Source organism: Schistocerca gregaria, chromosome X (assembly GCF_023897955.1).
Source record: "Schistocerca gregaria isolate iqSchGreg1 chromosome X, iqSchGreg1.2, whole genome shotgun sequence".
Taxonomy (NCBI): Eukaryota; Metazoa; Arthropoda; class Insecta; order Orthoptera; family Acrididae; genus Schistocerca; species Schistocerca gregaria.
In genome coordinates this window covers 591,116,300-591,137,742 of record NC_064931.1, presented here as the reverse complement: position 1 = coordinate 591,137,742, position 21,443 = coordinate 591,116,300, and the positions used below count along the sequence as shown (strand labels likewise).

Below are 21,443 nucleotides of genomic sequence, written 5' to 3'. Positions count from 1 at the left end.
GTGTTTTAAGCAAAGAACTTTGTAATAATCTGGTGTGTTGTAAGTCATTGATGTCTATTAGGAGACATATTCTTGAAAAATTGAATCCGAAGGATGCCCTTATCAGCTTTAAGTTAATTTTCTGCTATCTGATAATTGGTGCCTAATCCATAAATAAGATTTTAAAAAATTAATATTTCTTAATTCCATTATTCTGTCATTAACTTATCAGTTAGCAGTTTTATAGACACTCTGAAGAGTTTGCTAATTTACAAAACATAGCCAGATATGTTTTCTGTCCAAAAAAATCTATTATTTTCATTAAAAAGTAAGTAAATTGCCTTAATAACTGAGGAACTAGTCCTGAAGATCAAATATGAGGCCAGTAATAAGTTGTGGTGATTTAAAAAGCAGCCACTATATTACACACACAAAGCAAGGTGATGCCGTGGTAAGCCATTGGACTTGAATGTAGGAGGGTATGGTTCAAATGGCCATCCAGCCATCCAGATTCAGGTTTTCTCTTATTTCCCTAAATGTCAACCTCCACAACTGAGTGGTCAGCTCGTCTGTCCCTTGAGGGGCCTGGGTTCAGTTTCCATACTGTGGGGGATTTTTCTTGCTGAGAGGTTGGCCTGGGGTACACTCAGACACGTGATGCTAATTGAGGAGTTACTTAATGTAAAATACACTATCTGATCAAAATTATCTGGATATCCTTATGATAGTTTGAAACTTTGCTGGAGACACTTTCAGTGAGGTGTCTGAATGTCTGTGGAGGAATGGTAGCCCATTCTTCCTCAAGAGCCAAAGCCGGAAGAGGTAGTGATGATGAATGCTGTGATCTGAAGCAGACTCGAAGTTCCAACTCATTCCAAAGGTATTCCATTGGGTTCAGGTCAAGGTCCTGGACAAGCCAGTCAATTTCTTGAATGTTATTGTCCACGGATCATTGCCTCACAGATACTGTTTTATGACAGTGTGCATTGTCATGTTGATACAGTCATCATCTTTGAACTGTTCCTCTGCTGTACACAGTACTGAATGTTGTGAAATGTGTGCTTGTCCTTCTGTGGTTTGCATTTTCTTAAGTTCAATAAGGGGACCACATTATAACCACAAAAAACACCCCCTTAACTTAACACTACTTCCTCTCTGGAATGCTTGACAGTCCCTGTCCATTAACAAATGAGGTCCGCCTGGTCTTGGTTTAACTGTGGCTGTTCCTTTGCATTTCCACTTCACAGTCACATCACCAACATTGAAATGTCTGCTATGGATTTGTTACACAGGTGACATCCAATTACTAGTCCACATTCTCCTGACCAACTCATTCTGCTGTTAATGCTTCTCTACTGATAACACAGTACTCCCCACCTCCTTTTGTATGGGCAAGTCTGACTGTCCTGACATGTAATGATCAATTCTGTCTTACATGGGGGTGTCCAGATACTTTTGATTGGATGGTGTGGTTTCTCTAAGGTCTATTAAGTGACAGTGGTCTGGAGAACAGTGTGCTGACCCAATGCCCCTCACAACAAACCAAGATTTACAGCAACTTCTCGGGTTAACTGAAGTTTGCGACCCCACATCCTTTTTTGGTAATGCTTATTCCAATTTTCAGCTACAAAGTATGAGATTCATGTTTCTTACATAATTATGCAATACATTGGTACATTTAAGAAGTTTTATTCCCTTCCAAATTTGTCCATGACGAAATAATATCTTTACATGTTTCTGTGAGATAATGTTGTGCTATGAAAATTAATTATCCTGCAAATTTCTTTTTATAATGACCTAGATTCAAAACAGAGTTTGTATTGATGCAAAACATAATTTTTTCTTGATACCAGTCATAACAAATCCTCACATGTAAATTTGTTGTTCAGCAAATGGAAAACTGTCATTATGTTCAAAAACCAACTTAACTTTTTCATAAATAATTCTATATTTTGTAAAAGCTAAATATACCCTGTCCTCTACACAGGCATATTTGAAAATTATTGAATTTATTTTCATAACAGTTAAATACCTTTTGTTTATCTTATATAACTGAAAATTTTGCATACAAAAAAATATATTTTCATTAAAATGTTTCTCTAGTCTTAAAATCAGAAATGGTAACTACCAATTTGACTTACAGAAGCTTCTATATGCTTCTGGAAGGAACAGTGTATTATATATACCTGAAATTCGCACCTAAACACAACCATTCAGTTCCTTGCTTCAATGTAGACACTTCTTGTGAGCTCTTAGTCAGACTGCTTATGTACTGTGGATATCATCATTGTTTTATTTTTATGAGAAAGTGTGCATGTAAATTCTTCTCTTTCATGTAAAAACTGTTAATGATGTGAGGTGTTATACAGTGTTTGTGAACAGTCTTGTGATAAGTGAACATAAGAATAAGTAAGTGTCAAAATTAAAAGTCAGCATTGCACAGGGTGAATATAATTAAAGTTAAACTTTCAAAACATAGTAGAAATAACACCACTGGTCAGAATGACGTCAAATTGCAATGGAATATTATTGGAGAAGGGGGAAAGCGTATGGTAGAAGAAAAAAATAGTGTGAAAATTGAACAGTAGGTGGCGCTGTATGTGTCAGAATACGTAAATGAAAACACCTGTCATGTGCACGACCCACTGAAGTTGGTATAAACACACCGATTATATGGCTTTTACTCCTTTCGTGTCTGTGAAATTTGTCATGACTGTCTCAATGCAGGACCATGCTTTGCTTGTAAAGCTGTATTACAAGAATGATGACTGTGCACATGTCGCTTTGCAGAAGTTCCAGACACTGAAGGGTTTGAAAAAAGGCATTGTTCCGATGACTACCATGGGCCTGGAGAAAATGATCCAGAAATTCGAAAAGACGAGTTCTTTTGGTGTGCAAGCTGGTAGAGGGAGGAAACAAATTGATTCGACGTCAGTGCAAGCAGTGGCCACAGCAATGCAGTAGGAGATGAGTGGTAGTGTGCAAATGTGCAGTGCACAGAGAATTGCTCGAACATTGGACATACTCATGAGCACGGTGCGTAAAATCCAATTTTGTGGACAGATGAAGCCCAGTTCCATCTGACAGGATATGTCAGTAGACAGAATTGTTGAATATGGGCAATGGAAAATCCACACGCAAATCAGCCAGTACCACTTCATCCCAAAAAAGGTCACTGTGTGTGTGGTTCAGGTTTATGGTATCATTTATCATAGGGCCATATTTTTTCAAAGAATCAGGTGCTTCTGGTCCTGTTATCTGTACCGTCACTGGTAAACGCTATGAGTGCCCTTTGCGCAACAATGTCATTCCAGCTGTGCAACAGGGTGGATGTGTGGATGGGATCATTTTTATGCAAGATGGCGCATCTCTGCACATTGCAAATCCAGTTAAGCAGCTGCTGAATCACCATTTTGGAAATGCTATAATTATCAGGTGCCAATTCTCTACAGCCTGGCCGTTCTGATCACCTGATCTTCATCCGTGTGACTTTTGGCTGTGGGGCTATCTGAAAGATGTTGTGTTCAGTCTTCTGATTGCAAACTTAGCTGCATTGAAGGCCCATTTTGTGCATCACATTCTGAACGTGACCCCTCAAACACTTGTGGAACATGCTGTTTCTCAATTTCAACTGAAAACGGTGGACAGCATATTGAACATGTTTTGTGCCAGTTACATGGAAATTAATAATACAATATGATTTTGATTGATACTTTTTATGCAGTTTTTGGCTTCAGGGCAATTAAAAATCAATGTGAATGATGCTTTTTATGTGGTTTTGGCCTCAGGACAATTAAAAACTGATTTTTCCCATCCAGTGTGATATAACCTAGTCGTGGTGGATGGGCTTACGTGACTAACAGTTTCACACCTGTACACCCATGCACACTGAGTAATACAGTTCGTTTAGCATCAAACGCATTGTTGTATGATTCATTTGTTATTGGTAGTCGACCACTATTAAATTATGATGCTTACAGTGCCGTCTATTGCTAAATTTTGTAACTATTTATTTTCCTTCTTCCAAATGTTTTCCCCCTTTCTCCTATAATATTCCATTGCACTTTGACTCCATTCTGACCAGTGGTGTTATTTCTACAGTGGTTTGAAAGTTTAGCTTTTATTATAATCACCCTGTACTTCGGTAATGATAAAAGAAACCATGCACGATTTATACTTCAATCAAGATTATTAATAAATGTCAACCCCTAGATGTTGATGTCACATACAACATAAGTAATTATATAACTTATTCTCATGGTACATCAAAATATAAATAACAAAAATAGTGATGTTCACAGAAATGCATGAATGAAGTATTAGTAACATATCCAATGAGTATGTTATACTCTCCATACAACATCTGAATGATACCATGTGGCATAGGGTGATTCAGCGGCCAATTGGTAGTGTTGTCCTCTGGGTCTGATTGCAGATTTTATTTTATTTTTTTTTAAATTTCCATAAATTGTTTAAGATGAATGTCAGGATGGTTCTTTGAAAGGGGCGCTGCTGATTTCCTTCCCCGTGCTTTCGCCAGTAAACTCATCATTTAGGCAGCACTAAGACCAAATCATTGTTCCTTCTTTCTATTGTACATTGCTTATGAAAAGGTTTCACCACTAAGTACTTTAAGGCAATTAAAGGCATTCACCTTTTTTTGCCCTATTCAGTATCTGTCATAAATATGTGACTTACACACATTTTTTTACTATTTGTCTCTAAAAAACTACTCTCCAGTAGTTATAAATCCATTTTATAAAATTGTTTATTGTATATAACTTTGTCAGGGCAGACATATGTTGGGCCTGGTGGTTTAATGATAAAGAGGTTGTGGGATAGAATCCTGGTCGGCCCATGGAAATTTCCAGTCTGCCTTTAATTTAGTCTTTCACCTTTCAATAATATGAGGAGTTGCTGTGTGTGTGTGTGTGTGTGTGTGTGTGTGTGTGTGTGTGTGTGTGTGTGTGTGTGTGTGTAGACATATTGTCCTAGAGATATTCACTCAGCAACTGGCAATGAGCTAAGATGATTATTTATTCAAGTCATCAACAAAATATAATTTTGATGAGCGTTATTGGTTTCAGCCCCAAGAGGACGGTTTTCAAATACATAAAGAGTACAGATAAAATCAAAGTAATCTGTTGTTTGAATTGAAATACACAACTGTTTTGTACATATTAGACATCTGCATCTGACGTTTATGTTCACTCATGTTGCTTGATGCATTTAGTTTCACTTAAGTCTGTCTGGTGTCAGTACAGCCACTGTGGTCTGAGGGGACAGCCACACTTGACTTCCACAGCACATCACACACTCGAATTACCCGGCTGTCTACTGTAGTTATCCTTGTGCCTCTTAGTCACCTGCTGGCACATCAACATGAGATGGAGGGTGCAAAAGTGAAATTTGATTTTAAAAAATATATCCTGAATGGGAAATACAGTGCTCGTAACAATGTTTGGGAGAGATTTTTATTAGTGACTGATACGGATGTTGGGTACATGTACTGTGACAAGCGCTCTGCTCTCCTATCTCACAAATCTGCTACCACAGATCTGAAGGGACATGTCTGCAGAATGTGGCAAAGTGTTGTAAGTTCTGAAGCATTAGCAGTTTCAGTGAAAGTTGCAGTAATTAAAAAGGTGCATAGGAATGTGTGTCGGAGACCTTTGTCCATTTACATCAGCATTAGGTGTAGGATTTCGCACTTTGTCAGTAGCTTGTAAGTGTCAGTTCAGAAATGGGACACGTAGATGTTTATAACATTTTGCCTCATGCTATATGATTGTAGCACAAAACAGTGAAAGACAAGTTGATGAAATACCAGCTGGTACAATGCCCAGCGTTATCGAGATAATAGGCATGAATGCGTTTGTATATACAGCGGATAGATGGACTGATAGATATCAGAAAATGTATTACATATGTAGTACTGCTAACTTTGCTTGTCAAGGTTAGGTACTGTGAAATATGCTGTTGGCAACAACTCAATTTTGTGAGAAGGAAAAATAATCTGAGTAATTTATTAAGAACTACATCCGAGGAAACATTGTCAAATTGTTAGGAGTAAATCCACAGCCTTTTAATAAGATTTCATTTGCCACTGACCAAGGTACTAATATATGCAAGACCGTGCAATCCTTTTAGCATTATGCATGCATTACACATGTTTTGAACGCAGTGCTGAAGCACATGTTGGATGACAATTATTTAATAAATGGGCAGGGAGTGGTTTGTTCCATGACTTATGTTGCTAAAGACAGTGTCTGTTTCATGAAGAAAACTGGCAAAGGAATTTGATGCAGGCAAGCTTGAAGCAAGAAATGTGTTTCTGAAAAACTTACTGGTTATGACAAAAACACTGCAAAAGAACTCGTGAAATTTTTAGTACCATTCAAAGACGCAATAGGAATGCTGGGACATGAGAAAGTTTCCAAAAATTCAATTTGTTTTGTTATGGGTGTCCAAATTGAAAAGTCATTGTGATACAAGGTCTGAAGATACAGAGGTACATAAGTTTATATTACTGTAGACATGTGGAATCACCAGCAAATGAAAACTGCACTTAACAGCAAAACGTCAGTTTCAGTGTCACCAATATTTTTGTAGTACACTAAGAGGGACATATCATCAATTAAAAGTAAGGAGTAAGAGTACTGAAGCATGGCTGGCTCTGTCTTGCGGTGAGAAAGTCAAAATTCCAACATTGCACAGGATAGTAACAATTCTGTGGTTGCCCTTCCGATGATTGGAAATGATATTTGTTTCTGATAAAGATGAGATGTTTATCTTGAGTCATATTGCAGATAGCTGTACATTAGCTTTTGTATGAATATTTCTCTGTGAAAATGATCTGTTTGTGATGGATTCAGTACAATTTGTTCAAGCCTCAGAAAGAGGCTCGTGCTGTTTGGTGTAAAGAAATGGTCAAAAAATTTGACTAGGGAATGCAAAATCTTTGTAGTACATTGTAATATGAGACAAATCTTCGCTACAGTCAGACTTTCCAGAAACTGCAACATTCATCTTTTTGAGTGTTCTGAAATCAACACAGTGGTTTGCTTGTGAAGCACTTCCAAGAAACTGATTTCTTGTGTCTTTGATAACAGTAAACATATTGTAACCATTGCTTTAGAGAATTGAAGAACAGTTCAGGTTGAATGGTATACAAAAATTTGTTTGCCAACAGTCATTAATGAAATCTGGAAAAACCTGAAAATGTTGCATTGTTCTTCATTATGACAATGCCAGCTGTAAAAAAAATTATTACTTGATGAATGAAAACACATAATTAATGTCAGTTTCCCCATATTAATCTGATTAATTGCATAATGACTTCTTTTTGTTCCCTGTCAAACAAAAAATGAGTGAAGAGGTTTTAATCATCCCAAGAAGCTGTTGAATCCTTTGTAATCCATGTTTTTTTGTGGTACCAATATCAGAATAGTAAACAAGTTCACAGAATTTGTTTGAAGAGATGCAAAAATCTGTAAATTTTAAAGGAGAATATTTTTAGCAACAATAACACAGTTTATACAGAAAAGTTTGTCTTTCATTGTTTTAGTAAGAATTGAAAAAGTGGGCCTCATCAGTGCTGGTGCTGATGTTCATTCTTTCCTATTTATAGGACATTTAAGGCAGCTAAGATTACAGTTTAAGGAGTCCTGTTTAATTTCCTTGTTTCACTCTCTTTTTGTACTGTACAGGAGTTTCTCTCGTATGTTGTAATAATCTTAATACCCTGACAAGCTTATTAACTGGCTTATTGGAGATACTGTAGGTTGATTTACAGCATCATATGGACTATTGAAGACATTTCCTGGCGCAGGTATTTGTGCAAAGTAGACATTTTGATTTAAAGAAACAGCAAAAATACTCCTTAAAATGGTAAATACAGTTGTTGAGACAGATAAGCCAGTAAACTTAGCATAAGGAATAATGCAAAGTTACGAGTTTCCGAATAATTTTTTGGTTGGTGTAAATGTGGATGAGAGAGTTTTAATTTTAATTAGGATTGTTGTGGCTGTGTAGCAGTACTTGGGCAGTCACTTGGAATTATGTTGCCATACACATAAGAGTAAGTAACAATCAACAGTCAAGCCATTCAAATATTATTTATCGTCAAAGGAAATATTCAAGACTTCATCTTTACCCAACATATCAGGGCAACCACTTTCTTGGACAGAAAAGGACCATTTTTCAATGAAGTATTGTCTTGATGAGACATCATCAGTGTCTATGTATACTTTGAATTGTTACATAAAATTCATTGGGCTCGTCGTGGTAAGAAGTGATGAGTGATTAACACGAAACTTCTTTATTGCATGAGAATACCTGTCCAAAAACTGCACGTAGTTGAGAAGAGTCTTCTAAAAGGAAATTTTTGAAACATCTACATCACAGACCATATCCTGTATCCATGACTCCTGTACAATGACTCCACAGGTAGGTGTTCTGCTCAGCTTGTTTTTAATGGTGCGACAAAGCCATTGACGCGTGTGACAGTAGGCTGTTGCATTTATGGTCTCACCTTTAGGCATGTAGTCGATGAGCAGAACACCCTTAAAATCCCCTTAGCCATAATATTTCTGATGGCTCAAAATTTGTTTTGGGGTTGCAAATGATGCCATTCCATTGATCGACGCTTTGTTTCCGGTGTGAAATGTAATATCAAAGTCTCATCACCAGTCACAATGTGATTAAAAAATTCACCACCATCCTTTTCGTAGGGACTGAGAAATGTAAAAACAGCTGCCATTTGTTTGGTTTTGTGCTTGTCTGACAAAATTCGAGGAACCCACCTGGCACACATGTTTTTCATAGCCCAGATGTGCACTACCAATCTCGTACAACACAATTCTTGAAATGTTTGGAAACAGTGAGTGCAGTCGGCTAATTGTGAAATGCCTGTCTTCTTGAATTTTTGTTTCAATCCTTGCGGAGAGTACATCAGTTACCAGAGGGCCAGCCTTAATCATCGTTGTGAACGTTCTTCTGTCCCCCATTAAATGTAATACACCACTTATGAACTGACGCTTCATTTATCACATTACTGTAAACATCAGCAATGTGTGTATACATTTGGATGGGTTTGATTACCTGTGCATTTAAAAAGCAGGTAATACGACACTTCACACTTGACGGGATTGTCAATCAAACATTTTAAAGTCGCAAGCAGTAAGCAACCGTATTGGATTGCAGCTGCCGCCAAACTGAAGTGGTCGGTTGACGGTGGTGGTGGGGGACGTGGTCACATGTAAAGCCAAAACGTTCTTTCCTTTCTAAATGACCCTCATATAATAAAACTCCAAAAGATTTAGGGATCTAGTAATTTTTGCCACAGGCTTTTATGTTTAATAGAAATCTTGTTTCTACAGGTTTTTCAGTTGCCTTAATAGCAGTCTCATTTTGTGTATTTGTTTTAGTTCTTAAGGGAATTAGTAATTTCTTTAGCTCAACAGTTTAAAAGATTATCAGCAGGCCAAGTTTAAAGTTATTTGTTCTCGGTCCTGTAATACATTGCACCAGCCAAAATGCAGCCCTGTTGTGACTGCTGTTCTCTAACACAGAATGAATTCATTGACATTCGTAAGCAGCTGGAAATCGCCATGACTACTGCAAAAGATTAACAGTTGCTGTGAATCGGTGTGTTAGAAGAGCTCCTGAGAATCATGTACCTATGGTGCTAAGGTACATCTAGCACTATCCTCGGGCCTGTGAATCCTGTCCCCTCTGTGGATAGTGCAGCATCTGTCATTACCTGTCCATTTGACAGTAAGTGGTGCTTCAGTGGTAGAGCTAGGCATCCTCTAGAGGGTAAATTGGGACAAGGGACAACTCAGGGTGTTATACCGATCCCCCTAACCAATAAGTCAGATGTGTTGTCTTTCATTAAAACTGAAATTGAGCTGGTGGTACCCACTTCACCAGTTTTGGGGAAACCTGTTTCATCCGGTGTCAAGAGGGGACAGACGCAAGAGGATAGGAGTTCATTGTCAGCGGTTTAAACATACGGCAAATGATGGTACATCTTAGGGAAATGGCATCAAGAGACAGGAAAGGACAAAAGGTGCACTCAGTGTGTACACCTGGGGGCCTCATTCAACATGTTGAAGATGCTTCTCTGACAGCCATTGACGGAGCAAGATGCAGTAAACTGCAGATTGTGGCACACGTTTGAACAAATGATGCCTATGATGTGGACACCGAGGTCATACCTGGATCATTCCAGTGACTGGCAGAGAAGGTTGAGAAGGCCAGCCTTGCACATGGAGTTTCAGTGAAGCCCACAATTTTCAGCATTGTCCCCAGAACTAATTGCAGCTCCTTGGTTCTGAGCCAGGTGGAAGGACTGAATCAGAGACTTAACAAGGTTCTGTGGCAAGCAAGGATGTGACTTCCTGGACTTGCACCATAGGGTTGAGAACTGTAGGGTCCCACTAAATATGTCAGGTGTGCACCAAACATCAGAGGCTGCTATCCAGGTAGCTGACTGCGTGTGGGGTGTACGCAAGGTGTGTTTAGATTTGGTGACTCTCCATCCAGTCCTGATAATGACAACTGTAGGAAACCGAGAAGTATCAGTATTCAGATCAAAAGGAATGCCTCCCACATATGATAGTATTAAAATCATAGCGGTGTACTGCCGAAACATTTCCAACAAAGTGCCAGAGTTTGAAGTGCTGCTGAAAAGTGGTGAAGCTCGCATACTACTAGGTACAGAAAGCTGGTTGAAACCTGAAATTTATAGCATTGAGATTTTTGGGGAAAATTTAAGTGTCTATGGAAAGGATAGGCTAATGGGAACTGGAGGCAGTGTATTTTTCACAGTAAACAAAAAAAAAAAAAAAAAACTCAAATCCACCACAAACGAAATTGAAACGACAAGTCTACACTAAAGTCCAAATCCTTCATCTCGGAAGAAGAGAAGAGGAGGAGAGGAGGTCAGAAAGAGTGAAGAAATACTGGGCCCTAAGAAAAGAACAACACACAAAGAAATGATTGATCCAGTGTACCCCAAAGAGGGTGAAACAGAAGAAGAAGAAGAAATTGAAGCTGCATGTGAGATTGTTTGAGCAACACTTAGTATCAGTGGTGCTCATGAAATGGTGTCTGGATGCTTCTATCACTCGTTAGACTCACCTTTTGAAGTAACTGAAAACTTTAGAAAAAACCTCAGTTCGCATGTACGCAAGTTTAAAAAACCTCAGTTCGCATGTACATAAGTTTCCCTATGATTCTGTTATCATAGGTGGAGACTTAAATCATCCAACAATTAATTGGAAAAATTACAGTTTTGTTAGTGGTGGATGTGATAAGATATATTGTGAAACATTACGAAATGCCTTCTCTGGAAACTACCTAGAATAGATAGTTCGGAACCCTACTTATGATGGAAATATGGCAACTAATAGATCTAACCTCTTTGAGGGTGTCCACATCGACATTGGCATCAGTGACCATTATACAGTTGTGGCAGGAATGATTATCAAAGTACAAAGGGCAACTAAAGCAAGCAGAAAGATATACAGGGTGTTTCAAAAATGACCGGTATATTTGGAACGGCAATAAAAACTAAACGAGCAGCGATAGAAATACACTGTTTGTTGCGATATGCTTGGGACAACAGTACATTTTCAGGCGGACAAACTTTCGAAATTACAGTAGTTACAATTTTCAACAACAGATGGCGCTGCAAGTGACGTGAAAGATATAGAAGACAACGCCGTCTGTGGGTGCGCCATTCTGTACGTCGTCTTTCTGCTGTAAGCGTGTGCTGTTCACAACGTGCAAGTGTGCTGTGGACAACATGGTTTATTCCTTAGAACAGAGGATTTTTCTGGGGTTGGAATTCCACTGCCTAGAACACAGTGTTGTTGCAACAAGACGAAGTTTTCAACGAAGGTTTAATGTAACCAAAGGACCGAAAAGCGATACAATAAAGGATCTGTTTGAAAAATTTCAACGGACTGGGAACGTGCTGGAAAGGTAGGGCGACCACGTACGGCAACCACAGAGGGCAACCCGCAGCTAGTGCAGCAGGTGATCCAACAGCGCCCTCGGGTTTCCGTTCGCCATGTTGCAGCTGCGGTCCAAATGACGCCAACGTCCATGTATCGTCTCATGCGCCAGAGTTTACACCTCTATCCATACAAAATTCAAACGCGGCAACCCCTCAGCGCCGCTACCATTGCTGCACGAGAGACATTCGTTAACGATATAGTGCACAGGATTGATGACGGCGATATGCATGCGGGCAGCATTTGGTTTACTGACGAAGCTTATTTTTACGTGGACGGCTTCGTCAATAAACAGAACTGGCGCCTATGGGGAACCGAAAAGCCCCATGTTGCAGTCCCATCATCCCTGCATCCTCAAAAAGTACTGGTTTGTACCGCCATTTCTTCCAAAGGAATCATTTGCCCATTTTTCAGATCCGAAACGATTACTGCATCACGCTATCTGGACATTCTTCGTGAATTTGTGGCGGTACAAACTGCCTTAGACGACACTGTGAACACGACGTGGTTTATGCAAGATGGTGCCCGGCCACATCGCACGGCCGACGTCTTTAATTTCCTGAATGAATATTTCGATGATCGTGTGATTGCTTTGGGCTATCCGAAACATACAGGAGGCGGCGTGGATTGGCCTCCCTATTCGCCAGACATGAACCCCTGTGACTTCTTTCTGTGGGGACACTTGAAAGACCAGGTGTACCGGCAGAATCCAGAAACAATTGAACAGCTGAAGCAGTACATCTCGTCTGCATGTGAAGCCATTCCGCCAGACACGTTGTCAAAGGTTTCGGGTAATTTCATTCAGAGACTACGCCATATTATTGCTACGCATGGTGGATATGTGGAAAATATCGTACTATAGAGTTTCCCAGACCGCAGCGCCATCTGTTGTTGACAATTGTAACTACTGTAATTTCGAAAGTTTGTCTGCCTGAAAATGTACTGTTGTCCCAAGCATATTGCAACAAACGGTGTATTTCTATTGCTGCTCGTTTAGTTTGTATTCCCGTTTCAAATATACCGGTCATTTTTGAAACACCCTGTAAATGTGTTCAGTAAAGTAGATAAAAGATCAGTAGTGTCATATCTCTATGAGGAAATTGAAAATTTCACCACAGGCAGGAGCATCTAGAGTAACTATGGCTCACTTTTAAAAGAATAGTTGTCCAAGTACTGCATAGATTGAACCCAGTTGAACAGTTCATAATGGGAGGGACCCTTCATGGTATACTGTCATTGTAAAGAAATTTCTAAAGAAATGGAGTCTACTGCATAATAGGTGTAAAACGAAACATAGGGCTATAGATTGCTGAATAAAACACATTTGGCTGTCAAGAGAGCAATGTATGAAGTGTTTAGTGACTACCATAGCAGAATATTGTCAGATGATCTTTCGTAAAACCCTAAGAAATTCTGGTCGTATATAAAGGCTGTTAGTGGCACTAAAGTTTGTGTCCGTTCCCTAGTGAATCAGACAGGAACTGAAATTGAGGGTAGTTAAGCAAAAGCTGAAATGCTTAACTCTGTTTTCAAATGTTTCTTTACAAAGGAAAACGCAGGAGAATTGCTCCAATTTAATCCCCATACCACTGAAAAGTTAGCGAAATAAGTATTAGTGTCATTGGTGTTGAGAAACAGCTGAAATCATTAACATTAAAGAAAGCTCTAGGGCCTGATGGAATTGCTATCAGATTCTATACTGAATTTGTGGTTGAGTTATTCCCTCTTCTAGCTATAATCTGTCATAGATCCTTATAAATTATAGATTGCAGCAATCAGTCGTCCATTGTTTTGGATTTTATCACGCAAATCCAGATTTCGGCTAATAGCTAGCCATTCTCAATGCACTATTTTCTGTTCTCAAGGCATGTAAGTCCCTGTTGTTCGGGTGTCAGTCACAGTTCTTCTCAATGCATGTAAGTCCCTGTTGTTTGGGCGTCAGTCACAGTTCTTTGAATAGTATTCAAAGAACTGTGACTGATGCCTGAACAACAGGGACTTATATGCATTGAGAATAGAAAATAGTGCATTGAGAATGGCTAGCTACCAGCCAAAATCTGGATTTGCATGATAAAATCTGAAAAAAAGATGACTGATTGCTCCACTTTGTAATTTATAAGCCCACATAACAGTCGGTGAGTGCACCCACTTTCTGAATGGAAGGTAACCTGATGTCATAGATCCCTCGAACAAAAAACTGTGTCCAGTGATTGGTAGAAAGTGTGGAGCACAGACGTCTACAAAAAGGATAGCAGAACCGATACACAAAAATACTATCCAATATCCTTGACATCCATTTCTTGTACAATATTACAGCCTATTCTGAGTTCAAAATTAATAGGAACAGAATTAACTCCTCCACATTAACCAGCAAAGATTCTGAAAATATGGATCATTTGAAACCGAACTTGCACTTTTCTCACACAACATCCTGCAAGCCATGGATCAAGGCAGTTAGGATGAATCTGTGTTTCTTGATTTCTGATAAGCATTTCATTCAGTACCACAGCTATGTTTATTATCAAAAGTATGGTCGTATTGGGTATCAAGCAAAATTTGTGGTTTGATCAAGGAGATTTTGGTAGAGAGAACCCCAGAAGGAGAATCATTGACAGATGTAGAAGTAACTTCAGGTGTGCCCAGGGAAGTGTGTTGGGGCCCTCACTGCTCATGTTGTATACTAATGACTGTACTATAATATTAATACTAACTCAGACTTCTTGCAGGTGGTGCAATTATCTGTAATGAAGTACTGCCTGAAAAATGCTGCATTAATTTTAAGACAGATATTGATAGGATTTCAGAGTGGTGCAAAGATTGGCAGGTGTCTTTAAATGTTCAAAAATGAAAAAACATAGTGTCATATGACTGTAACATCAAGGAGCCACAGTTGGAATCAGTCAACTCATACAACTACATGGGAATAACATTTTGTTGGGATATTAAATGGAAGGATGACATATACGCAGTCATAAGTAAAGCAGATGGCATACATTGATTTATTGCTGCAGTACTAAGGAAATGCCATCAGTTTACAAAGGAGCTTGCGTAAAAAGCCCTTGTGTGACCCATCCTAGAATCCTTCTCAAGTGTTTGGGACCCGTACCAAATAGAGTTACCGGGGGATATTGAACGCATACAGAGGAGGACAGTGTGAATGGTCACAGATTTGTTTGACCTGCAGGAGAGTGTCACTAAGATGGTGAAAGAACTAAACTGGTAGACTCTTGAAGATAGGTAAAAACCCTGAGAAAATATAATCACAGAGTTTCAAGAACTGGCTTTAAATGATGACTGTAGAAATATACTACAAACCAATACGTATCACTCTCATGGGGATTGCAAGGACAAGATGAGAATAATTACAGCAGATACAGATACTTTCAGACAGTCATTCTTCATACATTCCATATGTGATTGAAACGGTACGAAAGACTAATAACTGATACAATGGGATGAACCGTCTGCCATGCACTTCAGTGGTTTGCTAAGTATAGATGAGATGTAACTGTGGAAAACTCCTCATTTCAGCACGTAGTAAACCACTAAGTAGTAATTTATTTATAACAGATAGTTGGTTTGTTTACTATTGTGTTCAATATGCTCATTTTGTAGCAGACTTCAGTACCTACCGTATGGTGTATCATATGCAGTGTAGTATGTCCATAACTTTTGTTGCTGCTTTTGTACACAAACGCTAATAATTTCATTCATATTGGTTGTTCAAATGTGGTAATAATTTTATTGAAATTGTCTCTTCGTTGTGAATTCAGTGTTGCACTCAGATTTGTAGTTTGTCTGGAAGCAAATTTAGTGTTTTTGGTGAATATTTGAGCCTTAAGATATTGACGCAGCCTAACATTGATCGTGTTTGCATGTCACTAAGAAGCAGACTGTGCTAAACGTCATGGGAATTTCAAGAAGTGGGTATAACCAGCCACTCGACCCTTATCTCATACCTATTTTGCTGCCTCGCTGCAACTTGCCAGCAACATGATGCTCAACTCTACATCCCTTTCTGTGGTTAATTTATACACAGCAAACATACCACACTATGTAAATTTGCTAATCAGATTGACCAGTCAAAGTTCTAAATTTTGGGTAGAAAAAAATCATTAAGAAAGGAGCATCATACAAATTTCCTTATGGAGGATATAGAAATAGGCATCCCTGGTGTTGAAAAGCAGCTGAAAAATTTGGAAAGAAATAAGTTGCCATTCCAGATGGAGTCCAAGTTTGGTTTTAGCAAGAGTAATCCTCAACATTGGACCAGACTTGGCTTACTTTATCCTGAATGTCTCACCAAGTGGGAAGTGTTACGCAACTAGGAAAAACTGCAAGTGAGTCCTGTATATAACAAGGTTTCAAAGAATAGATCTGCAAAATTAGAGATGAATATCCTTAACATTGGTTTGCTCCAGAATGCTTGAACATATTCTCAGTTTGAATATAATAAATTTTGTCGGGAGAGAAAAGCTTCTATCCCTAAATCAACACAGATTTTGATAGCATTCTCATGCGAAACTCAGCTTGTCCTTTTCTGGCACAGTATCGTACAAACCATGGATGAAGGACAACAAGCAGATTCTATATACAAGATTTACAGAAAGCGTTTGTCATAGTGCCACACTTCAGACTGTTAACAAAGGTCCAAACATACAGAGTAGGTTCTCAGATATCTGAGTGACTCAAAGAATTTAAGTTAATTGAACCCAGTAATTTGTCCTGGAAGATGTGTTCATCAGAGATAAAGGTTTTGTCTGGAGTGCCCCAGGGAAGTGTAATTGGCTCGCTCTTGTTTGCTATATATGTAAATAATCTGACAGGGTGAGCAGAAAACCTGTGAATGTTTGGTAACAGTGCTGTAGTGTATGGGACACTTTCATCTTCAAGTAACAGTGCGAAGATATGTGATGAGTTGGAGAGAATTTCTATTAGGTGTGATGTAAATTAATACAGTTGAGCAGGGAAAAATGCTATAATGTTTGTGTACATTATTAGTGGTGTGCTGATTGACACAGCCACTTCAATTAAATATCTATACATAATGTTCCAAAGTGACACGGAATGTTATGGGCATGTGAGGTAAGTTGTAGGGAAGGTGAATGTTCAATTTTGGTTTATTGGAAGAATTCTAGGATAGTATAGCTCATCAATAGAGAATACAGTGTACAGAGTACTGGGGGACACATTCTCGAGCAGGTGTGCCTTCGTCATTAGCACCGACATTTTTCGGTATTGGCTTCCGGCACACTGATTAATATTTACTGCAGAGCTCTTCGCTCTATATCAGGCCACACAGTACATCCTGCAACACAGTCTTTTCAATTGTGTCATCTGGAAGCTGTCACTTGCTCATTCTTGATGGAGCCACTGTGATGTTTATGTGGGTTCCTGGTCATGTCGGTCTGACACGAAATGAGGCCACTGATGCTGCTGCAAAGGCTGCAGTCCTCGTTCTTCAGGCAGCCAGTTCTTACCTTCACTGCAATGATCTCTATTGCTGTCTGTCAGCATGTGGTGTCACTTTGGCATCACTGCTGGTCCTCCCTTTGTGGGAAGAAGCTCCGGGTTATTAAGACACTCCCAGTGGCTTGGATGACCTCCTCTCAGCCCTCTTGCCATGAGGAGATCATTTCAGTTAGGCTGTGTATTGACCACTGTCTTTTTAGCCATCTCCATTTGTTAAGTGATGCTCCCCCACCAATTTGTGGTAACTGCACTCAACCTTTGAAGGTCTGTCATTTCCTAATGGAATGCCCTTTTTGTAATCACGTATGTTCTTTGTGTTTGCCATCTGAGTTATTGGCCATTTTAAAGAATGATGCGTGGACAGTTGAATGTATTTTACTTTTTATCCGTCATAGCATATTTTATAGAACTTTCTCCACATCCCTGTTTTTAGCTGTCTTCTCTTCTGTTGATTGGGATTAACGTGTAATCGTTTTTAACTCCTCTCTTTGTCTTTGTGTTCTGCAGTTCTGACATGAACGTGTATGATCCTATTTGTTTTTGTGCCCTAAAACGAAACAAACAAACATTCTTGAGCACTTCTAAAATATTTGGGATGTTCATCAGCTCTGTTTAAAGGAAGACATCAAAGAAATTCAGTGGCATGCTGCTAGATTTGTTATTGGTATGTTCAGTCTATACACGAGCATTACGGAAATGAACTCAAATGGAAATCCCTGGAGGGAAGAAGACATTCTTTTCTCAAAATTCTATTGAGAAAGTTCAGGGAACTGGCATTTGTGAGAAACAGTAGAACGATCTTACTGCCACTGATATACATCTCATGCAAAAAGTGTTAAGACAAGGTAACAGAAATTATTTCTTATATGGAAAGATATAGACAGTCATTTTTCCTTCCCTCCATTTACGAATGGAAAAGAAAATGAAATGCCTAGCAGTTGTTTTAGGTACCCTCTGCCATTCTCCATATGGTGACATGCGGAGTATAGATGTAGACTTCTGTGTTCCCCAGTACCCATAATACTCATCATCAGTAGTTTCAGAAGCACATTTTAAAGCAAAGATGTGCTGAAAAGGGGTTTTTGTTTCCATTAATACTTTCTGTTTTATTATTCTCCTTTCTATGTGTCTTAAGGCAGATGTGTGCTGTTAATGTGTTGATGTACTCCCTTTACTTTTCCTCTTCTTTTTCCCTCCTTGCAGACAGCCATCTCTCTTCTCTTGTTAGTATCTGTTTGCTAAGGGCAAGTTAGATGTTGATACCAATAAATCTTTCTCGTTGCTGCTGTTTAACTTCTCTCAAAAAATGCAATAATGGAAGGGATGTTTTATCTTAATAGTAAGTTAGTCACCATGACTGTCATTGTCATGGATTTATCTGTTGCTATTTGTGTGTAATTGAATTGCTAGTGTGTATCTGCTTCTGTTGTTTCTGAAAGAAAAGAAAAACAGGTTTCTCAGAGTAGTAGGTTCCATATTAGCTGAAAGATGCTCAGTCTTACACATTGACTTTAATCTTCAGACTGAATAGCAGTTTCAAGATACCTTTAAAAAGTTGTGTGTATTATTAGTATCAGATTACTTACATTTCAGTCCATTAGATACCATTGTTTTGATACAAAGCTTGATAAAGATACTAGGCTTGCTAATGCCATTGATTTAATTAGGAACAAGATCTCAAGAAATTGGAGAAGCTAGCTTATGCAATCCACTGGGACAAGACACTTTTGCTGTGGAAGAAAAGTACAGATTTTCATGGAATTCTGTATCCTACAAGAGACCAGTATGTTTCTTCTTTGGCTGTAGAAAAAGAATTAAAAATTAAACTGAAATCTTCACTACAAGAGAGTGTTTCTGAAATTGATAATGATCAGAATATGGAAAAAGAACATGAAGTACAAGAAGAAAGTCAGTCTCTGAATAATAACATTTGCAGAGAGAAGAAAGCAGCTAATATTTTACTATACAATCAGCTGGATTCTAGAAAATTGTCTGAGAAAGTCCTGAAGTTCAGAGTCACTTGCTACCATACTGGCAGCCATGCGTTTGGATCCCAGGAGGCTGCCACTGCCTTTGGAGGGACTCTACAGGATATTTTTAATTGGGTTGTAGACTTGACATACTATGACCTGGAAATTGTTCTGAACATAAAAGAGGGTGAGTACTCTGCTATATTGTTTTTGGTCTTTTTTGTGATATTTCAGTATTGCTTCTTCATTACTGTGTTGTCTCATACATAGTGTGGCCCCAGTGTTTCTACTGTTACCTTTCCACAGCTGCTTTGGAATCTGCAGAATATTTGTCAAATAATAGATTCCTGTCACTGTGCAAGAGACCTTCTCCTTTGTTGTAAGTCTTCTGTAATAATTTTTTTTGAGCAGTTAACAAGAAAACTTTGGTTGTTGTAAATGAGAGTACAAAAGTTTAGTGGTCTGTTAGAAGACTTTGTAAAAGATGTCCGCATGATTTCCTATATGGTAGGGCGATGCGCCACATTCATATCTCTTGTAATCCCACTTGACATATTGCTGGATCAGTCAATATAATTACACATACATCTGCCAAGAACTCAAGACACAGTGTGGAGTGATACATCTGCTAGCAACAGGTCACATAGTGAACAACAGAAGCAGATTTAAAGACTGCCATGGAACATCTCACCCTAACTTGTCTCAGCTCGCTAATGTGAGCTACCTGCTCTCTGGTGGACTTATTTATGGCAATTTTGTGATACTTGGCTATTTTGTGCACTATGATTTGGACTCTTGTATTCCCTGCAGTTGATGTTTGGCTTGCATGAGTTTGAGACTATTTTCCTAAGGCATTGCTGTTGTGTTTGACCACGTTGTGCCTTCCATGACCAAATTCCGGCATGTATGTGCACCAAGAGAGTGGTTCATATTTGAGTGCTTCCCAGTCAGACAAACTTAGTGTTTTCTTGCACTAATGTTTCAGATATTCAGTAAATCTACAGAGTATATTTTTGGCCAAAAAGTATCCACCCCCAGAAGTTTAGTTTAAGAAGAGCTAGGATCTGTTATATTCTGTGATTTATTTGTACTTAACTGGTGTTCAGTTAAAACTGTGTTGTTGAAGCAGAGATACAATAGTATCCTGGTTTATTAATTTTGATTGCGTGTATTGTTTCAAGGATGGTTATTCTCAGTGTGTTGCCATGTAACATGGACTATGGATGTATAGTGAACAAATGTAGAAATGGCTCTGAGCACTATGGGACTTAACATCTATGGTCATCAGTCCCCTAGAACGTAGAACTACTTAAACCTAATTAACCTAAGGACATCACACACATCCATGTCCGAGGCAGGATTCGAACCTGCGACAGTAGCAGTCGCGCGGCTCCGGACTGAGCGCCTAGAACCGCTAGACCACCACGGCTGGCTATAGTGAACAAATTACTAACCTACATTCACCACTGGGCAACTCATGCGAAGGATTTCTCATGTGCCACTATTTTTCCTTTGCCTCATGTGTAGACAAGACACCTTCAAAGGGAATTGGGCAGTGGCTAGTCATTCATGAAAAAGGTCTTATATGAACATAGCATCATCTCTTCTCTTTACTGTGATAGCTAACAGCACAAAGAAGATAAATTACTGTTTGCTACCAACAAATCTTTTTTAATTGTTGTTTAAACATTTTAAACTTGTGCTATCCTCACTTATCCTTCACAATAGAGGTTAATATTAATGAAATAACAATAATAGTAATAATAATAACAACAACAACAATAATAATAATAATAATAATAATAATAATAATAATAATAATAATAGATGAAGAAAACAATTGTTTTTCATTGGTGTGGAAACTGGAGAGACAGCATCACAATATTTCTTCAGTTTAGGGTATCAAGTTTCCCCATCTGAAAAGTAAAAGCATGGAAACTGGTGATCCATGCACAGATGGTTAATAAAATTCTCCATATTCTTGTGTAATGATTCACTG

General features: G+C 38.7%; 1 protein-coding gene across 2 annotated transcripts in view; it reads left to right on the top strand.

Annotated features, from left to right (window-relative positions):
* The window catches only part of LOC126299400 (tRNA (guanine(6)-N2)-methyltransferase THUMP3-like), a 132,274-nt gene that overhangs the window by 44,569 nt on the left and 66,262 nt on the right, over positions 1-21,443 (top strand). For both annotated transcript variants that reach the window (XM_049991274.1, XM_049991273.1), the window contains exon 3: positions 19,142-19,631. In XM_049991274.1, the coding sequence (XP_049847231.1) occupies positions 19,142-19,631 (490 nt within the window). The remainder of the gene's footprint in view (positions 1-19,141; positions 19,632-21,443) is intronic.